Source organism: Coturnix japonica, chromosome 19 (assembly GCF_001577835.2).
Source record: "Coturnix japonica isolate 7356 chromosome 19, Coturnix japonica 2.1, whole genome shotgun sequence".
In the NCBI taxonomy this organism is placed as follows: domain Eukaryota; kingdom Metazoa; phylum Chordata; class Aves; order Galliformes; family Phasianidae; genus Coturnix; species Coturnix japonica.
The window spans coordinates 4,302,097-4,323,182 of NC_029534.1; the positions used below are offsets into that span (position 1 = coordinate 4,302,097).

General features: G+C 62.9%; 3 protein-coding genes, 1 long non-coding RNA gene and 1 pseudogene across 8 annotated transcripts in view; 4 read left to right on the plus strand and 1 right to left on the minus strand.

Moving 5' to 3' along the window:
- The first annotated feature begins 88 nt into the window (after positions 1-88).
- Positions 89-1,391, plus strand: OVCA2 (OVCA2 serine hydrolase domain containing). Of its 2 annotated transcripts, XM_015880976.1 has the most exons (2): positions 89-919; positions 1,031-1,391. In XM_015880976.1, the coding sequence occupies exons 1-2, from the start codon at positions 156-158 to the stop codon at positions 1,041-1,043; spliced, it is 777 nt and encodes a 258-aa protein (XP_015736462.1). In that variant the 5' UTR covers positions 89-155; the 3' UTR covers positions 1,044-1,391. The 2 variants fall into 2 exon arrangements, with proteins under 2 accessions (XP_015736462.1, XP_015736461.1); XM_015880975.1 differs by having other exon boundaries at positions 89-1,391.
- Positions 1,392-6,035: 4,644 nt separating this feature from the next.
- On the plus strand, positions 6,036-10,204 carry LOC107322681. Its single transcript, XR_001559020.2, has 2 exons — positions 6,036-6,387; positions 8,755-10,204. It is a non-coding gene; the product is annotated as an uncharacterized LOC107322681 (long non-coding RNA).
- A 494-nt stretch (positions 10,205-10,698) lies between these two features.
- On the plus strand, positions 10,699-11,736 carry LOC116654256 (annotated as a pseudogene).
- A 171-nt stretch (positions 11,737-11,907) lies between these two features.
- HIC1 (HIC ZBTB transcriptional repressor 1) lies at positions 11,908-16,270 on the plus strand. Of its 3 annotated transcripts, none has more exons than XM_015880528.2 (2): positions 11,908-12,183; positions 12,932-16,270. In XM_015880528.2, the coding sequence occupies exons 1-2, from the start codon at positions 12,132-12,134 to the stop codon at positions 14,872-14,874; spliced, it is 1,995 nt and encodes a 664-aa protein (XP_015736014.1). In that variant the 5' UTR covers positions 11,908-12,131; the 3' UTR covers positions 14,875-16,270. The 3 variants fall into 3 exon arrangements, with proteins under 3 accessions (XP_015736014.1, XP_015736015.1, XP_015736016.1); XM_015880529.2 differs by lacking the exon at positions 11,908-12,183 and adding an exon at positions 12,337-12,435; XM_015880530.1 differs by lacking the exon at positions 11,908-12,183 and adding an exon at positions 12,639-12,817.
- A 241-nt stretch (positions 16,271-16,511) lies between these two features.
- Positions 16,512-21,086, minus strand: part of SMG6 (SMG6 nonsense mediated mRNA decay factor) — an 89,603-nt gene continuing 85,028 nt past the window's right edge. For both annotated transcript variants that reach the window (XM_015880519.2, XM_015880518.2), the window contains exons 17-19: positions 20,423-20,634; positions 20,116-20,197; positions 16,512-18,400 (exon numbers count right to left, since the gene is read on the minus strand). In XM_015880519.2, coding sequence (XP_015736005.1) covers positions 18,270-18,400; positions 20,116-20,197; positions 20,423-20,634 — 425 coding nt within the window. In that variant the 3' untranslated portion in view covers positions 16,512-18,269. The remainder of the gene's footprint in view (positions 18,401-20,115; positions 20,198-20,422; positions 20,635-21,086) is intronic.

A 21,086-nucleotide genomic window follows, 5' to 3' on the forward strand; every position in this document is an offset into this window, starting at 1 on the left:
TATAGCCCCGTAGCCCGGTAGAAGCGGGTCCCGCCCCTCATTGCCCCCCACCGCACGGCGGTTCCTCGGCTGCCCCGTCGGTGCCGCATCCCCGCTACGCGACCTCCCGCCGCAAGGGGGCGCTCCGGCGCACTGTCCCCACCCCGAGCCTTTCTATGCGTGCAGCGATAACCAATCAGCGCGCAGCTTTCGGGAGGGAAGGGGAGGGCGGCCGGAAGTGCGGCCTATTTCCGGCTAAGGCCGGCACCATGGCGGAGGGGCGGCCGCTGCGGCTGCTGGCGCTTCACGGCTACCGGCAGAGCGAGCGGCGCTTCCGGCAGCGCACCGGGGCCTTGCGTAAGGCTCTACGGGGCCACGCTGAGCTCGTCACCCTCGACGCTCCACACCTCGTGCCCGGCTGCGACGATGAAACAAACGACGACCCCCCTCGAGGCTGGTGGTTCTCAAGGCCCGGCTCCTTTGAGGCCTCGGAGGCGGCGGATGAACCGGCGGGGCTGGAGGAATCGCTGCGGGTCGTGGCGACGGCGATGGAGGAACGAGGCCCGTTCGACGGGCTGCTGGGCTTCAGCCAGGGAGCAGCGCTGGCCGCCATGTTGTGCTCGCTACGGGCCCGCGGGGATCCCCGGTTCCCCGTCACCTTCGCCATCCTGGTGGCCGCTTTCCCCAGCCGTTCCCCGGCCCACCAGCACTTCTACCGGCAGCCCATCGCCCTGCCCTCAATGCACGTTGTGGGTGATACCGATGCTGTCATCGCTGCTCACCTCAGCACGGAGCTGGCCAGGTGTTTTGTGGAGCCCGTGATCGTCACGCATCCTGGGGGGCACTTTGTCCCCGTGGCTGCGCCGCAGAAGGAGGCTTACCTGCAATTCTTGGGACGATTCCGACCTGGGCAGGGCCAGGCTGAGCAGCCAGAGACCAGGCTGGTGTCATAGCACTGTCTATAGACTGTAGTGGGTTGTACGGAGACTTACCTGCAATTCTTGGGACGATTCCGACCTGGGCAGGGCCAGGCTGAGCAGCCAGAGACCAGGGCAGTGTCATAGCACTGTCTATAGACTGTAGTGTGCTGCTGGGTGCAGCATCTTGCTGTTTCTCGCTGTTTCTGCCCTCCTGGAGAGGTTGTCACCATCTTTTGCAACATGAACACAGTGAGCTCTTCTGTATCTCTTTGCAACCTTATGAATACATCAATACAATGAATACAGTTATGAATAACAGCGGCTTGCAGACAGGAGAGTGATGCAGCTGTACCCGATGGCTTAACGCAGCCCTTCAAAAGTATCATCTCAGCCAGAGGGAGTAGGTGCAGAGCGCACAGTGCTTGCAGCTCTTATATCCAAAAGGTTTGTGTCTTCGCTATCCTGTACCAAATAAATGAAGCCAACCTTCCAGCTGGTCTGGGTCTAGAAAAGACGTTTCCTGGCAGTGTCAGGGCTGCAGTGAAAAACTCAAACCATTGTTGGGTTTTTGGCTGAAACACACAGAAATCTGTGATGCTGGTGGTGTTGCTCTGATGATAGACATCCTGTTTGGCTGCTGTGTGGCTTCAATGCTGGGGGGCACCAGCCTCATGTCTGTACCCAGAGGGGCTTCAGCTCACAGCATGGTCTTCTCATCCCCTTTTTCTTCAGTGGTGAAGTGCAGTGTAGATGCTAAATGTGGTAGTTCTTGTTGCCAGGTAGGGCTGTTCTATCTTGCTGCACTGAGGGTGGTGCTTGTCAACCCTGTGGTGGGTGATGGGCACCAGGAGGAGAGAGCACTGCTGTGATATAGGATGGGATGGTTCCACTTGAGTCTATGGGCTCCTCATGCTTCCCCAAGCTGCCTCTGTGCCCCCAGGCAACCGCAGGGAGTGGATCAGTAGATGGAAGCACTTTCAGTGTTCACTGAGCTGTGAACACGCCTGGGAACCGCCGCAGGTTAAAACTAACCGAGCAAAAGCGAGCAGCTTTAATTGATGTGAGTTTTGCTCTCTGGTTTGTTGCTGGTTCTGTGGCAGCAGCGTGATGGAGGTGGCAGTAAGAGCAGGAGGCTGCTTTTCAATGCAGTCACATCTGCACTGAATGTTGGCCTTGGGTGAATGAAGGTTGTGGGGGCTCCGGCATCCCAGTGCTGCTTGGCTGCTCAAGGAGCAGAGCTGCCATGGGCTGATGCAGAGCTGTGGGGTGTCTGTCACCCCTTGTTCTCTGCATTGAGGATTCCAGTGTTTGGTTTGGGGAACAAAGACTCAGCTTTCAGCCTGCAAAGATGTGGGGAAGGAGCGTACGGAGATGCTGCTGTGCGGCTACACACCTGTTGCCCTGCCAAGCAGCAGGAGGTGGGTGGATGCAGCCAAAACAGCGAACCCTGCGATGACAAAGCAGCAGGGCCTTTGTCTCGCTGCTTTCCCACCTGAACCTCCAGGCGCTATGATAAGACAGCAGCAGGCAGCACGAGGCCGGCCCGCTGTTGGCTGTTTAATTAGTGCCGAGCTTGCAGCTCGGTTCGGCTCAGCCCATCACCGCGGGACGGCGCGGAGGAGGCACTGCAGTGATGTCTGCTCACCGCGGTCCAGCCTGCACTGCGGTCCCGCAGCCGCTTCCCCCGCCCCCGTGTCCCGCAGCAGCACCGGCTGGAAGCAGCGCAGCGTTGGAAACAAGGACGGACCTTGTGTGTGCGTGGTGAGTGAGCAGAATGGGCCCTGCTGCTTCCCATACGGCTCCTTTGGGTAGATAGGGGGGGGTTAGAGGGGGTTGATGGGTGGGTGGGCTTGAATTCAGGAGGCTCTGGGGGTTTTTTGGTACTCCAGCACTGCATCACGTTCCCAGGGAGTTTAATAAAATATATATATATGCCTTCTCCCTGAGCTTAAAGAATAAAAACAAATAAACCCGACCCTTAATCTGCATGAGGTGTATCTGCATGAGGTGTACGTGTCAGCAGCACAGGAGGAACCTGGGGTTGTTTTTTGCACCTGCAGTGATGGAAACAACTCCTGCGGGCATCACTTGCTGCTCAGAGGGGGGTGCCCCAGGGATCCTGCCCATCACAGCCCCTCTGATCATGGCCATGTCTGCCCCATCCCAGGCAGCACCATTCTGACCCCATGCCACGTACCTTGTGTTGGTCCAGGTTTACTTTCCATGTTTTACCTTCTTGTGAGCTGCGTGGGGAAGAAAACAGGGATGTGAGCCTGGAGGAGAGACTGGAGAATGTCTTCCCTACCCTTGAGAGCATTATCTGTGGGGTTTGCCCTTCCCCCCACACCTTGCCTTTACCCAATGGGAGCCTGGGTGCTGTGATAGGGATGCACTTCACCCTTCTGCTCCCTATTTCTGCCCCCCAAAGCAGCTTTCAAAGCTCTCTGCATCCCCCCCACAGTGTGTCCACAGCAGTGTCAGCCCCTAGAATAGCTGCACCCCTGCTTGCTGCTGTGCCTGCTGCAGGCTCTGAGACAACCAGCAGCACTAGGGATGCTGTGAGCATCCCAAGCATCCTCCCACTGGCAAACACCCACCGCCTGCTCCCTGCATCCCTTCCCCAGTGCTGCTGCTGACTCAGGCCCTCCTCCGCTCCCTCCCCACGCTCAGTGCCCGTGCAGGGCTGGCCAGCACAAGCAGGGGCTCCCGTGGGTTGTGCTGACAGCGGGTCTCACCATCCTTCCAGCCTTACTCATCTCACTCTTCCTCCCCTACAGCCAGCGGTGAGCGGGGCCTGATGCAGTCTGCTGGGGAGGGGGCGCTCCTGAAAGGTGATGTGTGTTGTGGATGCTTATACAAGGCATCTACCTCCCTTGGGCCTGGCTCCTACCTGCAGTGTGCTGGGATTTGGGTACGATTGAGCTGCAGGACGTGTCCAGGAGTGTCCCCCAGGCCCCCGCTGCCCGATATGGGACCAAGGGGAAGAGTCCCCCCCTCCTCTGCCTCATCCGCAGAAGCTTCCAGTTGTGGCTGAGTCACTCCTGCTGCAACTCCTTTTCTCCTTGTTTTCGATGGAAGTTTTCCATGGAAACCCACGCTGGGCCGGGCCGCGGGCTGGGATAAACACGGCTGAATCACAAAGATGGTTTCGCCAAGAGCTGTCAGATGGTAACAATAGTGTATGGTGAGGGGCATCCAGGGGCCGTGCTGCCTTTTGGGGGGCAGCAGCACCCCTGTGCCCCCCTCCCACAGCCCTATGGGTATGTGCTGCCCACCCCAGCTCCATGTCACAAGCTGTGGCACAGCTTTGAGGCTTTGGGGCCACGTGCTCTCCATAGGGAAAGTCCACCTGGGGAGAGCAGGATGGAAGCATCCAAGTCCTCCACAGTCCTTGGCAGCATCACAGCTCCCCCAGGATGAGCCTTATCCCATCCTGGCAGCAGCAGGGCCAGGAGCACTTGTTGCTTCTCATCCAGCAACCCAACACAGGGCAGTGTTTGTGCAGCACACACAAGCTCTATCTCCCTGTGGCTGAGCAGTATGGGAGCAGGGCGGCCTCTGTCCCTCACAGTCTGGCTCTGGGCTCAGCTCCTTGGAAGCCAGTGTCAGAAATCTGAGATATTTTTAAGCTCTTTGGAATAGAAACTATTTCCAATGTGTGAGCAGGAGAAGTTGGCCTTCAAAACAACAACAGCACCACATTGAGTCTGTGTGGGGATGGAGGCTGGGGGCTGTCCCTGGCCCAGGGGTGCTCCCATCACATTTTGGGTATCCTCCAATGGCCATAAGAGATTCCTCCCCCCCCGCCCCCCCATCCCAGGGCCCCATGCTTTTAAGGGGTGAGTAGCACCTCAGGGTGTCCCTCCCTGCATTGCAGGCTCACTGTGGCTGCCACAGTTGTAGGTTCCCCCCACTGATGGGGCTGCCCCAAATCCCAGCCAGGCACAGGCAGAACTGCTGGGCATGGAGCACTGATCACCCATGGGTGCTCCCTATGGGCTGCTTTGGCTTCAGGAGGGGGAACAGGGCAGAGCCCTCATGCAGGGGGGCCCGTCCCCATCCTTCTCTCTTGCTGCTGTCACCCCCCAGCCCCCAGCACCCACCCGTATGGGTTCAGCACCTCCCATCCCCCCGGGCTTCCTGTGGATCCCCCCCACCCCGTGCCATCCCCTCCTCCCTCCCGACCGCTGCCGCTCACCGCCGGCTGCCGAGGGCCCGATGCCCGATAACGGGGCGGGTCGGGCCGCTCTGACTTCGCCTCTTAGGAATCTCCTGGACGCGACGGGCGAGTTGTGCAACCTGCGCCCGCCCCCGGCCACCACCGCCCGCCCCGTCGTGCCGCTCTCAGTCCCCGCCGCCGTCGCCCTGCGTCGGGCCGCGCTCCGCTCCCGGTGCTCCCCCCAACCCCCCCAACCCCGCGGCACAGCGATCGTCGGAGCCGTCGGTGCGCACCGCGACACGGCACAGGGAAGCGGGGGAGCAGCGAAAGGGCAGGTGAGGGGCTGCGGGGCGGGGGGTGATGGGGGCCGGGGGGGGGGGGGGGGTAGGAGGGGATGTGGAATGGAGGAGGGGGATCAACGCTGCTCCCCGTGCCGAGGAAGAGCCGCTCCGCGCCCGCCCCCCCGAACAGTAAGAGTTGATGTGCGGCGAACGCAGCCTGCATGTGAGCTCCTACTGCCGCGGGAGGCGGGGCTGTACCCGACGGGAACCCCCCGCTTCTCTCTGCCGCGGGGTTGTAGGGGGGCTCTGGGGGGTTCTGCCCGCGCTGCGAGTGCGCCGGGCCCGGCGACCATGGCTGTAGACTGTTACCCCCCCAGCAGCACAGTAACAATCTAAAGCCACGGTCGCCCGGGCGACGTCGAGGAGTAGGGGGAGGTGGGAGTGGAGGACAAGGGGACGCAGCCGGTGCCTGGCGACAACGAGGGGGCGGCCCCCAAACCCGCAGCGAGCGCCCCCGCCCCGCAGCGTGGGGGGACAGTCGGCGTGCGGAGGAAGCCCTTCAGCCCACCCCCACCCCCCAGCACAGCCCGGCCCTCCCGCCGGCCCACGCGTGTTCGCCCCATCGGGGGGAACCCCCTACCTGGGCTGCAGCGGGGGGCGTCCGCCGTGGGGTCTCAGTGTCTGCGGGAGGGGGGAGAGGAGAGGAGAGGAGAGGGGGGAAAGAGAGACAGGGGTCAGGCGGGCACCAGACCCCCGTCCCACCTCCACCCCGCGGACGTTCCCGGCCGCCCCGACGGCTCAGCACGCGGGACAGCTCCAGCCCCCCCCCAACCCGTCCCGGGACCGCTCCCCCCGCCCCACGGCGGTGCCGGTGCCGGTGCCGGTGGGTCATGCTTCAGTAGCCATGACTGTAGACTGTTACTGTCCTGTCCCTACGCAGCAGTAAGCAGTCTAGAGCCAAGGTGCCGATGCGCTGACTCGGGCTCTCCTCGACGGGGTCTCTCCACGCTCTTCCGACGGTCGGGGTGAAGGCGACATAGAGCTCGGGGTGCGGGGGTGCGGTGTCCCGGTGCGGGGTATGGAGGCGGGGGGTGGGGGGATGGACGGTGCGGGGGGGGGGCACGTCGGGGCTGGATGCGGAGACAGTGGATGCCAATGTCACCCGCAGCAAACAGCGCGGGGGGCTGATGGGAGGAGGGGGCAGACGGTGTAACCACACGCACTCCACATAAACACCGCAAAGTCTCGGGGGGGCGACCGCCCCTCTCCCCCACACCCCCCCGCCCTTCCCGGGGCGGCTCCGCCCCCACGCCCGCCCCCACAGCGCGCGCCGCGCCCGGACACCCCACCGCCCCCTCCGCACGTGGGGCTGCGCGCCAGGCGGCCCGATCCCCCCCCCCTCCGCCGCAGCGACCCCCCCCCCCAACCATTCCCCATCCCGATCCCATTCCCCACCACCCCCCCACGTACAGGTGCAGCGCTCGATGCCGCGGGGCTGCGCTGCCCCCTCCCGTCCCCGCTTACCTGGAGTGGGGGGGCGGGTTCAGCCTTACCTCCCCCCGGACCCCGACACCTCCCGGTCCGGACCCGGAGCCCCTCGATTCTCCCCCCGGTTCGGGGACGGTGCCGGTTTGTCGGTTCTGCGCTGTCCGCAGAGCGCGGAGCTTTTATAGGATCGGGCTCGTAGTAACGGGGATCTCGGCTCATTCATAGAAAAGCATCAACCTACACAATGACGTGAGCGCTACGTCAGCGAGGAAATTTAGGGAACGGGAAGACGCTACTATTTATATCGGGGCGGGGGGAGGGCAACGGCCCGCGGGTGGGGAGGGGGGTCCGGGCCGTACCGGGACCCCGACATCCCCCCATCACCCCCCCCAGGCCATCCCTCCCCTGTGGGGATGCGTAGAGGGGCAGCCCCTATCCCTGCATCCCTCCTCCCGCAGCCCCGTTGGGGGTGCACCCCACAGACGGACCCGACAGCCCTCTATGGGGTCACCCCACAGACACCCACCTCACCCCCCCCGTGCCCATAAGAGATGTAGGGTTGTGCTCAGGGGGAAAAAGCACAGAGCCCGGGGGTGTCCAAACCTGGGGTGCCCCATATGCACCTGTGTCCATCCACCCCATATCATGGCATCACTTCCCCCGTTGTGCCCCCAGTGAGCACCCATGGGTGTCCTGCAGGAGGATGGGGCACAACAACGTGTGTGTGTGTCTGTGTGTGTCTGTGTGTGTCTGTGTGTGTCTGTGTGTATTGGGGGGGGAGTTTGGAGCTTCCTCCCCCCCCCACTACATTGCAGCTTCCCCACTGCAGCACCGTGCTGCCCTAATGCAGCCTTGCAGGGGGCCGGGGGCACGATCCTAAAGGGGGACACCGAGACCCCAAAACTGTTGTGTTCCCAATGAGCCGGATTGAGTGAATTCCTAAATGTAACTCCCCCCCCATCCCAAGTATCAGCATCCCGAGCCGAGTGACACTAAACCCACATCCAGGGGGCCATGGGGGGACCCTTCCCCCGCTGGTTCGCATCCCATATCCCCCCCCGCCCCATATCCCCCCCCCCGGTTCCTGCCGGAGCCTTCTGACCTCACTGGGCTCTGGCGAAGCATCATAGCTGTCACCACGGCAACAGCGGCGTTGTCATTGACAGCAGCACCGCGCCGCCAGCACCCGCCGCTGCGTAAGGCCGCGACCCCCCTAACACCCACCCGCACCCCACTCCCCATTGACACCCCACATCCAGCCCTCCTCCCTCTCCCCGCTCCTCTTCCCCCAGTCCCTCATTCCGATGGGAGCCCGCTACCACCCCAAAACCCCATCACATACCCCCCCACCACACACATACACACATTCATCCCCCCTTACATCCCTCTCTCCGTGTCCCCCCACCACTTTGAGCCCTTTCTCAGCGCCCGCCCCGTCGGGGCTTCTCTCCGTTTTTCGGAGGCTCCGTTGCCGCAGCGCTGCCCGCCGCAGCCGTGACTCAGCCCCGGGATTAGTCAGCACCGGGGACGGCCCACCGGTACCGGCTGCGCGCTGCCTCCCCCGGAGCCGCCGCTGCCGCCCCCTCCGGGACCGGGGGCCGCTTTTCACCCCCTCACCCACCCCTCCCACGGTCCCCCATTGGGAACCTTTGGGGACGAAAAGCAGCCCCCCGGTCCCCGAGGGGGCGGCGGTGGGGGGGGGTGTTGTGTCCCGGAGCGCAGCCCGTTGCTGCCATCTAGTGGGGTTTGAGGTAGCCCATCCTCAGCCCCTCCGTCCTACAAGCGTCCCGTAGTGGAAGGGGTGGTGATAGAAGGGGGGTTTCAGGTCGTTCGTGGGGTCTGAAGCGCTTCCCGACATGGAAAGATGATTCCAGCCCCTACTGAGCTGCTGGAAGTGTTCCTCATCCAATCGAGCACCGTCCTACAGTGTGTCCTGTTGTCCTACGGAGCATCAACACCAAGGGATGGGGTCCCATCATCATCGTCACAAAGGAATCGATCCCATCATCGCACCACGCGCCATCCTAAAGGGGTATGGTCCCATTATCCTGTCATAAGAAGTCCCAAAGGGATGGAATCCCATCACCATTGTCCCAGGATTATGGAGTCCCATATATCATGCCAAAGGAATGGGGTCCCCTGCCTCAGGGTCATCCTGAAGGCGTCCTGCCATCCCACTGAGGAAGGGCTCTCACTTATCCATTAAACATCACTTGGCAGAGAGGGTTCTGCTTGTATGGGTGAGCATCATCCCACACTGAAGGGGAACCCACTGCCCCATCAAGTGGCACCACACAAAGAAAAGGGTCCCCATCTCCCCACCAAGGTGATGGGAACCTCCTGAAGGCCAACAAGGAGCTGTGCAGAGCCCTGCATTGGGAACCTCGGGCATGGGGTGTGGGATACATGGCAACCCATGGGGTCCTGGTGGGCAATGAAGGGTGACGGTGTCCTGGTGGGAGCCCATGGGGACTGGGGGGCTGTGGGGTGTCCTCCATGGGGGTCTGAATGTGGTGCTGGGTACCGGCTCTGGGGGTGGGGGGTGGCATTGTGGGGCTGGGTGGGACCACAGGGACCTCTAACCTCAGCCGTCATGGGATTCTGCCCCTCGTTCAGCTGAGCATCACCCCACAGGGAGGGGTCTCACAGGACGCTGCCTCTCGGGGGAGGAACCCCTCACCTATCTGCACATTGCTCCCCAGGGAGGGGTCCCAAAACCCACCCCACAGCGAAGGGGTCTCATCACTTCCCATGGCATTGCCCCACAAGGAAGAGATCCCACTGCCCCACAAAGCATCACCCCATCGAGAAGAGCCTTCCACCCATCCCATTACCGCCCCACAGTTCAGATTCCCCCTCACCCACCCTGCCCCATTGGGGCCACGCAGCACAGTGCAACCCCTGGCCCCAAAACAGGGGCTGGTGATACTGGAGGGCACCTGGAAGAGCTCAGCACAGGCACAGAAGGTGACCCCGCAGCCCACACCCAACAGAGGGCAGCTCACTGCTGTCACGAGTTTCACGGCCTCAGCTCAGCGACGCCGGTGCACGAACGGGACCCGAGTGTCACCGTGTCGGGAGGGGACTCAGCCTCCTTCAAGGGGCCACACAGGGGCTGTGGGGGCTGCTGTGCCCCCGGCACCGCCGGGAAAATGAAGTGCGAGCTGCCAGCGGGGCTCCAGGCTCCTGGCGGTGCCGGATGCGGCCCGGCTGGCCAACGCCGTAATCGAACACATGTGTGTGGGCTTCGGGGAGAGGCTGCGCTGGGAAACGGGGCCCTACAGAGACCGGGGGGCTGCATCCTGTCCAACAGCCCAGGTCCCACATGAAGCCAGGCGTGCGAGCTCGATCCAAACCACAGCTGGATTTGAACCCAATCTCCCGGCATCTGGGCTAATTTGCTGCGCCGTGATTGATCGTGGGGAGGGGGCACAGGCGGGAGACGCTCCAGCTCAGACCTCCCAACAGAGCCAATGACTTAAGCAGAGCTGTTTCCAATCTGCGCTGCACATTGAGGCGAAAATGCCCCCTTTTCTCCCCCCCCCCCTTTCCTTTTCCTTCTCTTCCTGAGCACTCCCGTTCACCAGCTCTGCCTGCGGCGTAACAGGGCGAAAAGGGACCGCTCTGCTCTGAGATGTCGGGGCCGCGGGGCTGAGCTCACCCCCTCCACCTGCCCCGGCTTTTGGGCTGCGAGAAAAAGGTGAAGGAGTCGGAGGTGTTTCCCCCCCCCCTCCAACCCCCACCCCCCCGGCTCAGTCACTCAGCAGGTAGCCGGGGCACCCGGACGTCCCGGGGGGGGGAGTGAGGGGGTGTGGGCACTGTCGGGGAGCCGCTGTGATTGATGCAGCTCGGCCATAAATTACGCGGACTCATGCCCGCGGGAGTCATCGCTCAACAGCGACGTCCAAAGCTCCCTGCCAGAACCTGAAACACTTCAGCCGTTAATTGAACAGAGGGAAGGAAAAAAAAAAAAAAAAAAGCCCACAAAAATTAGTATAATAGAGAATAATATTTAAGAGAGCGAGGCGTGGGGGGGAAGTCAGCCCCCGAGGGGGTGGGATGAAATCACTGCTCCACAATGAGGGTCAGAGCTCGCTCCGCTCCCAGGATCCCGATGCCGCCCGATGTTGGGTTCGGGGCTGAGCGGTGCCACCCCGCTGCGGCCAAAATCCCCTGGAGGAGCCCGTAGGGAACAGCGGGAGGGTCGGCACTGAGCCGGGTGGTGCTCAGTGGGATTTGGGGGGAGACCCCCGGGGTCGGGCGGGTGGACGGGCGATCTTTGGGGCGCCGTGCCCGGCTGCGGGGTGACCCCAGGGCGGAGATGCCCGTTGCTGTGCCGCCCTCCGGGCTTAAACAAATGGCTGAGAAAGGAGAAGCGAAAGCACGAAGCTCTCCCCGCCTCGCTAGGAACGGGGGGCCACGTCGCTGTGTCCCCCCCGGGGCCGCCCTTCCTTCCCACCCGCTCCCCTCTCCTTCTCCTCCTCCAAAAAACCACCCCACCGACCAAACCCATCGACCTCTATTCCCATTCCCACCACCTCCACGGGACGCCCCGTCGGGGGAACCGCGCACCTGCACGGGGAGGAGCGTTTCCCCCCCCTTCTCTCCCACCCAAAAACCCCGACGGCGGGGGCGGAGCGCAGCGGGCGCCGCTAGATGGAGCCCGACGAGCGGTACCGGGCAGCGGCAGCGGGGGCGGCGGAGGAGACGGGGCGCTGCGGGGTAAGTGCCGTCGGGGCGCGGCGAACGCGCCGTCGGGGCTCACCTGGTCGGGCTGATGGATGGGGAGGGGGGAAGCCTGAGCCTGGACACGGAGAAATGGGGGGAGAATTGAGGGGTCGGGAACAGCGGAGGAACCCGGGAGAGTCTGGGAGGGGTGGGCAAAGCCGCCGCCGGGATTGAGACCCTCGAAGGGGCGGTGGGACCGTGCGGGAGGCGGCGCCGCCCGTTCGTCCCGCTCCCACCGGGGCCGAGGGGAATTAGGGCTCGGAGAAAAGAGGAGGAGAAGGAGGAGGAGGAGGAGGAGAAGGGGGGGGCCCGGCTGCTGCGTGCCCCGCCCGGGGAGGGGAGGAGGAAACCTCCCGCCGTCCCTTTAACAGCCAGCGGCGCTGCTCGGAGTTCAGGCCGGGGTCAGGGGGAGTTCGCAGCCCGGGTTTCACCTCCGAGCTGGCGGCGTCGGGAGCCCCGAGGAACCGCCGCCGCCGACCGCTCCGAGGGGCGTACGGGCGGTCGGCAGCGCCGGGAATGGAGCGGCGGCGGAGGGCGGAGGGCAGCGCCCGGCGACGGCCCCCCCGGGGCTGAGCCATGAGAGTCCACCGAGAGCTCGGCTGGCTGGCGGAGGGCAGCGGACGGGCAGGTAAAGCGGCACCGCGGCTCCGACGGCGCTCGGGGGGCACTCACCGGGGCGGCACCGGGAGGGGAGGCGGGGAGGGGAGGTCCCGTTTCCCCCCCACCCCCCCTTAACCCCCACCTCCTTACCCTCCCTCGTCCTCCCCGCTCACCTCGCAGGAAACGGGGGCGGGGGGCGCCGGGGGCACGGCCGGCCGCCTCCCGGGAGCGGGGCCATAAGAGCCTGGAGGAGCGCTGCGGGGAGCGGGGAGCGGCGCAGGTAACGGCGAGCGGCAGCCCCGGGGGGGTGGGCGGCCCCGAGGCTCTTCGGAGGGCAGCGGGACGGCCGCTTTTCTCCGCTTTCCCCCCCTCCCAATCCCCCCCCGTTTCCTCCGGTGAGGGCAGCGGCAGGTGGGAGCGGGGGGTGCTGGAAGCGAGCGGGGGCGGGGAGGTGGGGGGGTGGGGGGGGATGATGTCATTTTCTCCCCCCCAAAAATAAAAAGAATATTTGAGCCTAAATTTGAGCCTCTGGGGGTTTGTACCCCACTCCCCGCCCCATCGGCCGGCGCGAAGCGAGCCCCGATATAAGCGTGGCACAGGGAAAGCTGCGCTCAGAGCAGCCAGAACGCAGCGGGGGACAGAGAACCGGGGTTGGGGTTGAGGTGGGCTGAGCAACACCCCCCCCCCCCATCACCCACGTCCTCCCCCGCCCCCGAAGTGCCCGACCCTCCCTACATCCCCTACAGGCGTTGGGCTGACGGGGCCGTTTGTTGCAGGGCGGCGGGTGCGCGGCGCGATGCTGGAGGCCATGGAGGTACCGAGCCACTCGCGGCAGCTGCTGCTGCAGCTGAACACGCAGCGCACGAAGGGTTTCCTGTGCGACGTGATCATCGTGGTGCAGAACGCGCTCTTCCGCGCTCACAAGAACATCCTGGCGGCCAGCAGCGCCTACCTCAAGTCGCTGGTGGTGCACGACAACCTGCTCAACCTGGACCACGAGATGGTGAGCCCCGGCATCTTCCGCCTCATCCTCGATTTCATCTACACCGGGCGTTTGGGTGAATGTGAGCCGGGCGGCGAGCAGAGCTTGGGGGCTGTGCTGGCGGCCGCCAGCTACCTGCAGATCCCCGGCTTGGTGGCACTGTGCAAGAAGAAGCTGAAGCGCAGCGGGAAGTATTGCCACCTGCGCGGGGGGTACGCGCCCTACAAGCTGGGCCGGGGGCTGCGTGCTGCCACGCCGGTCATCCAGGCTTGTTACTCGGGGACACCGCGACCCGTCGATCTGCAGCCTGTGGAACCGGCGGCCCCGCTCAACACTCAGTGTGGGGAGCTCTACGCGTCGGCCTCGCAGGGCACCCCGCTGCACCCACATGGGCTGTGCCCCCCTGAGCGGCACTGCTCGCCGCCGTGTGGCCTCGACCTCTCCAAGAAGAGCCCCACCGGCCCCTCCGCCCAGCTGCTGCCCACCGACCGCCTGCTGCCCGCAGAGCCCCGCGAGCCCTCCTTGCCCCCACGGCACGACAGCCCCCCTGTGAGTGGGGGGCTCCTGGCCGGCCACCCCGCTGCCTACAAGGACTCACCACCAGGCGGGGAACCGGGGGGACACCCCCACGCCACTGACCCATTCCGTGGGACACCACCCTGTGCCGAACCCCCCCTGCCTCGTGGTGATGGGCGTGAGCTGATGTACCGCTGGATGAAGCACGAGCCGCTGGGGCCCTACCTGGATGAAGGGGAGGCAGAGAAGGAGCTGGAGAGGGAGGAAAAAGCCGAATCGCCGCCTGCCGCCCCACAGCCGCGTTATCCCAGCGTGGAAAGCAACGACCTGGAGCCAGATAACAGCACCAGTGAGGAGACGGGCAGCAGCGAGGGGCCGTCGCCTGGCGATGCATTGGACCGCTACTGCAACCACCTGGGCTATGAGCCCGAGAGCCTGGGCGACAACCTGTATGTCTGCATTCCCTGTGGCAAAGGCTTCCCCAGCTCTGAGCAGCTGAATGCCCACGTGGAGACACACACTGAGGAAGACCTGTACCACAAAGCGGCGGCCGAGCAGGCCGTGCCCTTCTTGGATAAGGGCGGCGCGGGGCTGGGGGACATCCTGCGGCCGTATCGCTGCTCGTCCTGTGACAAGTCCTACAAGGACCCGGCCACGCTGCGGCAGCACGAGAAGACGCACTGGCTGACACGGCCCTACCCCTGCACCATCTGTGGCAAGATGTTCACACAACGGGGCACCATGACACGGCACATGCGCAGCCACTTGGGGCTCAAGCCCTTTGCTTGCGAGGAATGCGGGATGCGCTTTACCCGGCAGTACCGACTGACCGAGCACATGCGCATCCACTCCGGGGAGAAGCCCTACGAGTGCCAGGTGTGCGGAGGCAAGTTCGCCCAACAGCGCAACCTCATCAGCCACATGAAGATGCACACGGCCGGCCCCGACGGCAAAGCCAAGCTGGACTTCCCTGACAGCGTCTATGCCATGGCGCGGCTCACCGCCGACCAGCTGGGGCTGAAAGTATCCGGCGCCGAGCTGTTGTCCCACACCTCACACTTCCTCAGCGACCCCAAGGCCATGGAGAGCCTCTACCCGTTGGCCAAGTTCACGGCTGAGCACCTGGGGCTGAGCCAGGACAAAGCGGCCGAGGTGTTGGCGCAGGCTCCGCACCTCCATGCCGACGCTGCACGGACCATAGAGCGCTACTCACCCCCGTAGCACCCAACAGAGGGGTGGCCCTGGGGACCCCTGTGCCTCTGCAGGGCGGGGATGGAGGTAGTGGGTGCTCGGCCCCGGAGAACTCACTTGGAGCAGGAGGTCCCATGAGAGCTGCCCCGGGCCGGCTGGATGGCGCGTCCCGCTGTGAGCGGTGGGGAGAAGCCGATATTCAGGGACTGACCTCCCGGCTCGCCCCGCTGTGCCGCCAGCCTGAGCCCTGAGGCTTTGGAGGACATGAGCCCGCTCCTTACCTTGGGGCTGTCCCCATCTCCGCCCGCCCCGTGGTGGGACCCAATGGAGCTCAGCTCTGCTGTGATGGAATCCAGACTGTGCCGCCATCACTGCCGCGGGGCCGTGAGTACTTCGTCCATCGCGGCCACAGCGAAGGGCCTCCTCCTCCCCGGGGCTGTGCTGGGAGCTTGGGGACAGACTGATGGACAGGGCTCACGTGGGGTTTTGGTGGGGGTCAGGGATGGTGACCGGGGAAACACGATGCTCCTCAATGTGGAGCAGCACTGAGCTCTCCGGCTTCAGCCCTCAGCCGCCAGTGTTTTCGGTTGGTGGGGCAGGGCCTTGTCACAGACTGAGCCCCTGCACCCTGCCCCACAGCGCTTGCCATCAGGGATGCCCGGGGCCCCGTGCGGTGGAGGAACCCCTGGGAGCCGCCGTCCTGTGGGGTGGTTGTGCCCTTGGGCCCACCTCTTTTATTGCCAAAGATTCCCCATTCCCAGCTCAGCTGGGTCGGGTCGGGTTTGGGGAGCCTCGGGCCGGGAGTTTATGACAAAGACAAAGCGGTTGGGTTTGTCAGCTACGTGGACGTGGGCAGCGGAGGCGCGGGGCCGCGGGAAGGGGCTGGGAGCAGCGCTGGGGAGAGCTGAGCCCCCGGGCTGGGCTGCAATGACAGCGGGTTGAGCCCCCAAGGGGCACCCCTGGCACTGCGACACCCCTCTTGTGACCCCTCCCTAAGTCTGGACCCCCCCACCCAGGCCCACGACCCCTCTGCCTGGGGCTAATGTGAAGCTTCTCCCCTCCCCGTGCCCCCTCCTCTCCTTTGCACACGAGGCCCCGGGGCAGTGACTGTCCCCAGCCTCGCAGCCACTGTGCCTTACGCTGCGCGGGCTGCTCTGCGGTGAGCCCTTGTGCACCCAGGTGTCTGCTCCCAGCCAGGGACAGGCGGGGGTCACTTGGTTCCCCCTGGGGTTTGCCAGCATCCGGCCAGAGCTGCCACCGGGCATCTGTGCCCATTTTGGGGGTCGAGCACCGGCAGCAGCTGCACCCAAAGCACAGCTGGAAGCGCCCAGCGGGGTCTGTATCACGTCCGATTTGTACACGGGCTCCTCGCCCTTTTTTCTATAGTCGAAACGGAACAAGCAATAAAGTGACATTAACACACACAGCCTCGTGTCCTTCTCTGGCGGCCCCGATGCACGGGGCTGGGATGGGGAGCAGGGATGAACCCCACGGGGCCGTGCTGGGTGGGTGGTGTGGGGCTGTGAGAGGGGAGGAGAAGCTGTTTGCCCTGAGTCCCATTTATTAACAGGGAGGGTGCAGGACAGCAGGGACACACCGTGCTGCCATACATCCCACCACCTCCCCATCTATTGTGATGTGCCCAGTGACGGCAAGAGACAACAGGCTGCACGGACAAGTGTTTAATACTAAAAATGATTAAAACCATCTTAACAAAATCACCCGAACGCGGCCACCTCCCCAACAAAGGGCTGGCGCGGGTGGCCCTGGCGCACTCAGCCCGGTGAGACCACACTGTGCTGCCCAGTGAGCCCCCCAGTGTGGTGGGCATCCAGCACAGCGTGCAGGGTGGCAAGAACACGTTTCCAATGCACTCAGCTTTGAGGATTCTACACGCTGTTTATGCCCAGCGCTGTGCGGCACAGGTTGTGGGTCCTGGGTGCTCGTGTAAACCCGCGACCACTCCGTGCACCCTCCTGCAGGTGGCTGAGCTGCCTGGGGACTCCCAGTCTGCACTGTGCAGTTCTGCACCTGCGCTGAGCCCTTTGCCAGGACACGTGTATGGTACAGGTGAGCACAACTGATGCTCGTCCATGTGCGCCGCTCAGGCCCTGAGCCCCAGTTTGGTCCTCACCGTGGCACGGATGACAGTGAGCTTCCTGCTTGAACGTGCTCTGTTGCAGACACCAGGTCCGAGCCACCCACGCAGGAAAGGAAAACACTGAGCTCGGTCCTGCTGCATCCTCTGCAGTGCGCCGGTGGGAACTGGAGGTGGCCCTGGGGTCAGTCCTGCTCTGTGCTGATGGGACCGAGGCGTGACGGAGCTCCAGGGGTGCCAGTTCATGGGCAAACGCTCCCTTGTGGCTTCTGTATCTGGAATGCCATGGGGATGAGGGCTTGGTGGTGGGGACAATGTGATGTGGTGCAGGAGACAGCAGTGTCCCTGCAGGGCTTGGGGTGACTCAAGAGGGGACCCTCACAGCTGGGCTTGGGGCCGGGCTCCTCGGGGACTCAAAGGGCTTCGCTGGCCTCATGCTGAGCCCTGGGTTGAAAATGTGGCTAAAAGCAGCGGTGTGGGAAACAGGGGTAGGGGGAAGAGAGGTGGGAACAGGTAACGCCTGTTGTGGGAGGGGAGCAGAACAGAAAGCAGCTGTGGGGGGGATCAGGGGTGTTTAAAGCCCTCCTCCCCCACAAAGCAGGCAGGGCACACACCTGAAAACGATCCTATGCTGAAGTCTGAAACGAAACCGAAAAAGCAAACCCTGCACGAGAGAGGACGAGCATCTCTGCAAACAGCAGGCAGCGTTCCCCTCTGTGGGGTGGAAGCGGGGATGGGATGGGGAACCAATGTAGCCTGAGACATGCAGGAGGAACAGGCTGGACAGGTATGATGGAGAATGCGGGGCACACAGCTGGGCAGGAGGGGAACTGCCCTTGAAGTCCACAGCATCTCCCAAAGACTCAGCTCTTGGGGCTGAGACCAAGCAATCCCAAAGTCTGCACCGTTGCATCCCCAATCTCTGCCCTATACAGCCTACAAACCCGAAGAGACACCAACTGACGACGTGAACTCTCTGCAACCAAGCAAACCAAGCAAAAGGCCGGCGATCCGGCCCGGGGTCACCCAAAGCTTCCCTACACAGCAGGGCTCTCCAGCTCTGCTCCAGCACCGCCCGAAGGCCACGGGGACACTCAACATCCCAGCCTCCACGTGAACCATCCACGGCAATGACCTTCCCAGCTCTCCTGCACCCCCCAGGGGGGCCCTTCGCAGCACGGCCATGTGGGGTGGGTTGAAGACGTGGCGTTTATTGTTCATTGTGGGCTGGAAGGCGGTGGCGGTGAGGGCTGCCTGCGGAGCCGGTCTCCCACCGCAACACTCTGCGTTACTCACTCAGGGGCTCTCCTCCCTGCTCGGCCTCACCTCAGCCCTCCTGGGCCCATTTGAGGAAGGTGGGGATGTCCCTCACGGGCACGTTGCGGGTCAGAGCTTTGACTCGCAGGTTGCGATCGTCCGTCAGCAGAACCACTTCGCGGAGCAAACGGATGGGATCGTCTGGATGGAAATAAAACCAGAGTGGAGTGAATCTCTCGTACCATGCTGTCCCCATGTGTGCTCTGCACCCCAAAACCCTGCAGCCTCCCAGGGCTCCCTGCTACCAGCTGAGGTCTCCCAACGTGGCTTGGAGACACACCTCATTTTGGAGGCCTTCTGCTATTCCCCTTGCTCTGGTTTGGGTATAATCTATGTGCTCTGCCCGTCCCCTGCAGGCGAAACCCCGCTGCCCAAAGCAGGGAAGTGCTCAGCGCTGGGAACAGGAGGTGCCTTCGCCTGACCCAGGCCAGGAAGACAGCCCGCGACCCTGGCTCCAGCAGGAAGCTGGTGCTATTATTCTGGCGATCTCATTATAAGATCTAAAACGAACCTTTCGTTCGAGAAGCTTTTGGAGTAGCCACTGCCACCAAGGCGTTTCTGGCTGAGGCTCAGACAGACAAGAGCTGAAGGCTGAGAAATAACTGAAGGGATCTTGCCCCCAGATGGATGAGCTGCCCCGCACGCAACACACCAGGCTGGGGATATGGGAGCCACGCTTACGTGTGTGCGGAGCAGGGGAAGCATATGGGGTATGTGTAAGCAGCTGGGTCCTGTGACCAGAGTACTGTTCCTACGAGCACAGGAAACACAGTGCCTCTGAGCCAGGATCGGAATGGAAAAAACAGAGTTTATGGGAGCCCAACATGGGCCCAGATTGGCCGCGCCAGGAGTAGCAAGCCAAAGGGAAGGGGAGGTTAGCGACGAGCACGGGCTGCCATGGTGGTGTTGGGGCTGAGGATGGTGGGGAGATGATGGGAGGAAGTGAAGTGTGGGGCGGCCGTGGGGTGGCTGTGGGAGGGCAGGCCTGGGTCCGAGGGCTGATGAAAGCAGGATTGGAAGGTTTTGTGCGGACACTTTAAGAAATGTGTAACAATAAACATCCTCTGCTCCGAGCTGGTGACGCGCCTCCTTGTTACAAACCAGAGGCTGTCAGCTTGTCAGGCCCCATTCGCCATAATCCACATGATTTCAAAATTCAGCATCATTTGCACATAAACATTTGGTGACGGTTTCTCTGTGAATCTGACAAGTTAAGCTGCTAAGAATTCGCGCTGACAAATGTGGGTTGATTTCTTGGGCAGCTGCTGATCTAATTCCCATCCACACCGCCCTGGCAGCACACTGGGGCTGTCTGGTCCCAGCACATGCTGACAGTGCCAGCAGGGCATCGGGAGTAAAAAGGCTCCATCCAGGAGGCACTGGGGCTTGTGGAAGGAGCCCTTGACCTTCTGCTGCAGCCATGGCTGTGGCATGCAGTGGCAGGAGATGGCCCTGTATGGGCAGATAGTTGCATCTGCATCTGCTCTTTCCACTCTGGGAGGATGAAGGGAAAGCAAAAAGCCCTGACATGTGGTTTTATGGCCTCGATGTATACTCTGGGGGACAACAACCACTAACAGTTGTGCTGCCAGCACCACAAAACATCTCTGCGTGCGTATGGAGGGGTCTTCTCACAGGCTGGGGAGTTCCAGAAGGTGCACTTAGAGGTGAGCAAACGTTTGGAAACACAGCAGGATGGGCCACAGCCTGGGGCTGAGTGGGGGCAGGAGGTGACACCTTGGTGCTGAAAGAGGCCAAATGTGGAGGTATGGGCTCCAAGGGCCACGAAAAGAGAAATGAGTAGAGCCTGTGGGCTGCAACAGAGAAGGGACAAAGAGGATGTGAGGTTGTTCTACCTTTGTTAGAGGGCATAAAATCCTTGGCCTTGTCGTTGCAATAGTGGAGGCAGCAGGACAGAATCAGGTCATCATTGTTGCCCTGGAAGAAAAGGGCAATGTTACTCCCAGCAGAAAAAAACCCAAAACCCTGCAGCCCCATCACCCTCATTTCTGCACTGCCCTGGAGATGGTGTTGCAGCTCAGTGGAGACCAGGGCTGCTCCAAGCCTGCAAAAGGACAGGTCCCTGGGGAGGGATCCAGCTCTATAGTGTGTACAGGCAGCACAGCCTCAGTGCCTCCATCCTCGCAGGGCTGTGTTCCTTACCTGCTGGCCAGTGGTGTCTTCACTGCGGAAGGAGATGGACTCCAGCTCGTTGCCTCGGCTGGTCAGAGCCCTCAGGCAGTTGTCACGGCCCTCGAACCTCTCCTCCAGGAACTCGATGGACTTCCTGGCTCTCTCCTGCACTTGGCGGGCATAGCCTGCAGCCCGGTGCTCCATCTCCGGGCCCTTGGCCAGGCCATCCAGCTCGTTTATCACTTCAAACAGGAAGAGGAGGTACAGTTACTAAGGGACAAGGTGCTCTCGTGACCCGCTGCTGAAACGTATGAGTTGCCAAAGCCTCAGGGCTGGGACACTGGGAGCTGGCTCAGGAAATCTGGGTTCAGCTGCCGCAGCGTCCCTGCGCTCCTGGACTTGGCTGCAGGTCTGGAAAAGCTTTGCTGCCTTCCACCTCTGCGTGTCACCTGGCTCAGCCCTGAGAGCGTGGGGACCTCTGCCCTGCAGCGCTCCCTGAAGGCACTGTGCCCTGTGAAATGCAGCCATGAGCCCAACCCGTGCACCTTTACTTATGATTGTTGGGGGGTGGTTAGAAAGCTGATGGCTCGAGGGGATCTGGTTATCACGCCTCCTGATTCAAGCCATGCCGCCCTGCTCTGCTCCTTCTCCCAACCCCCCGGGCTTGCTTTCAGATGCAGAAAGCTGTGTGTGC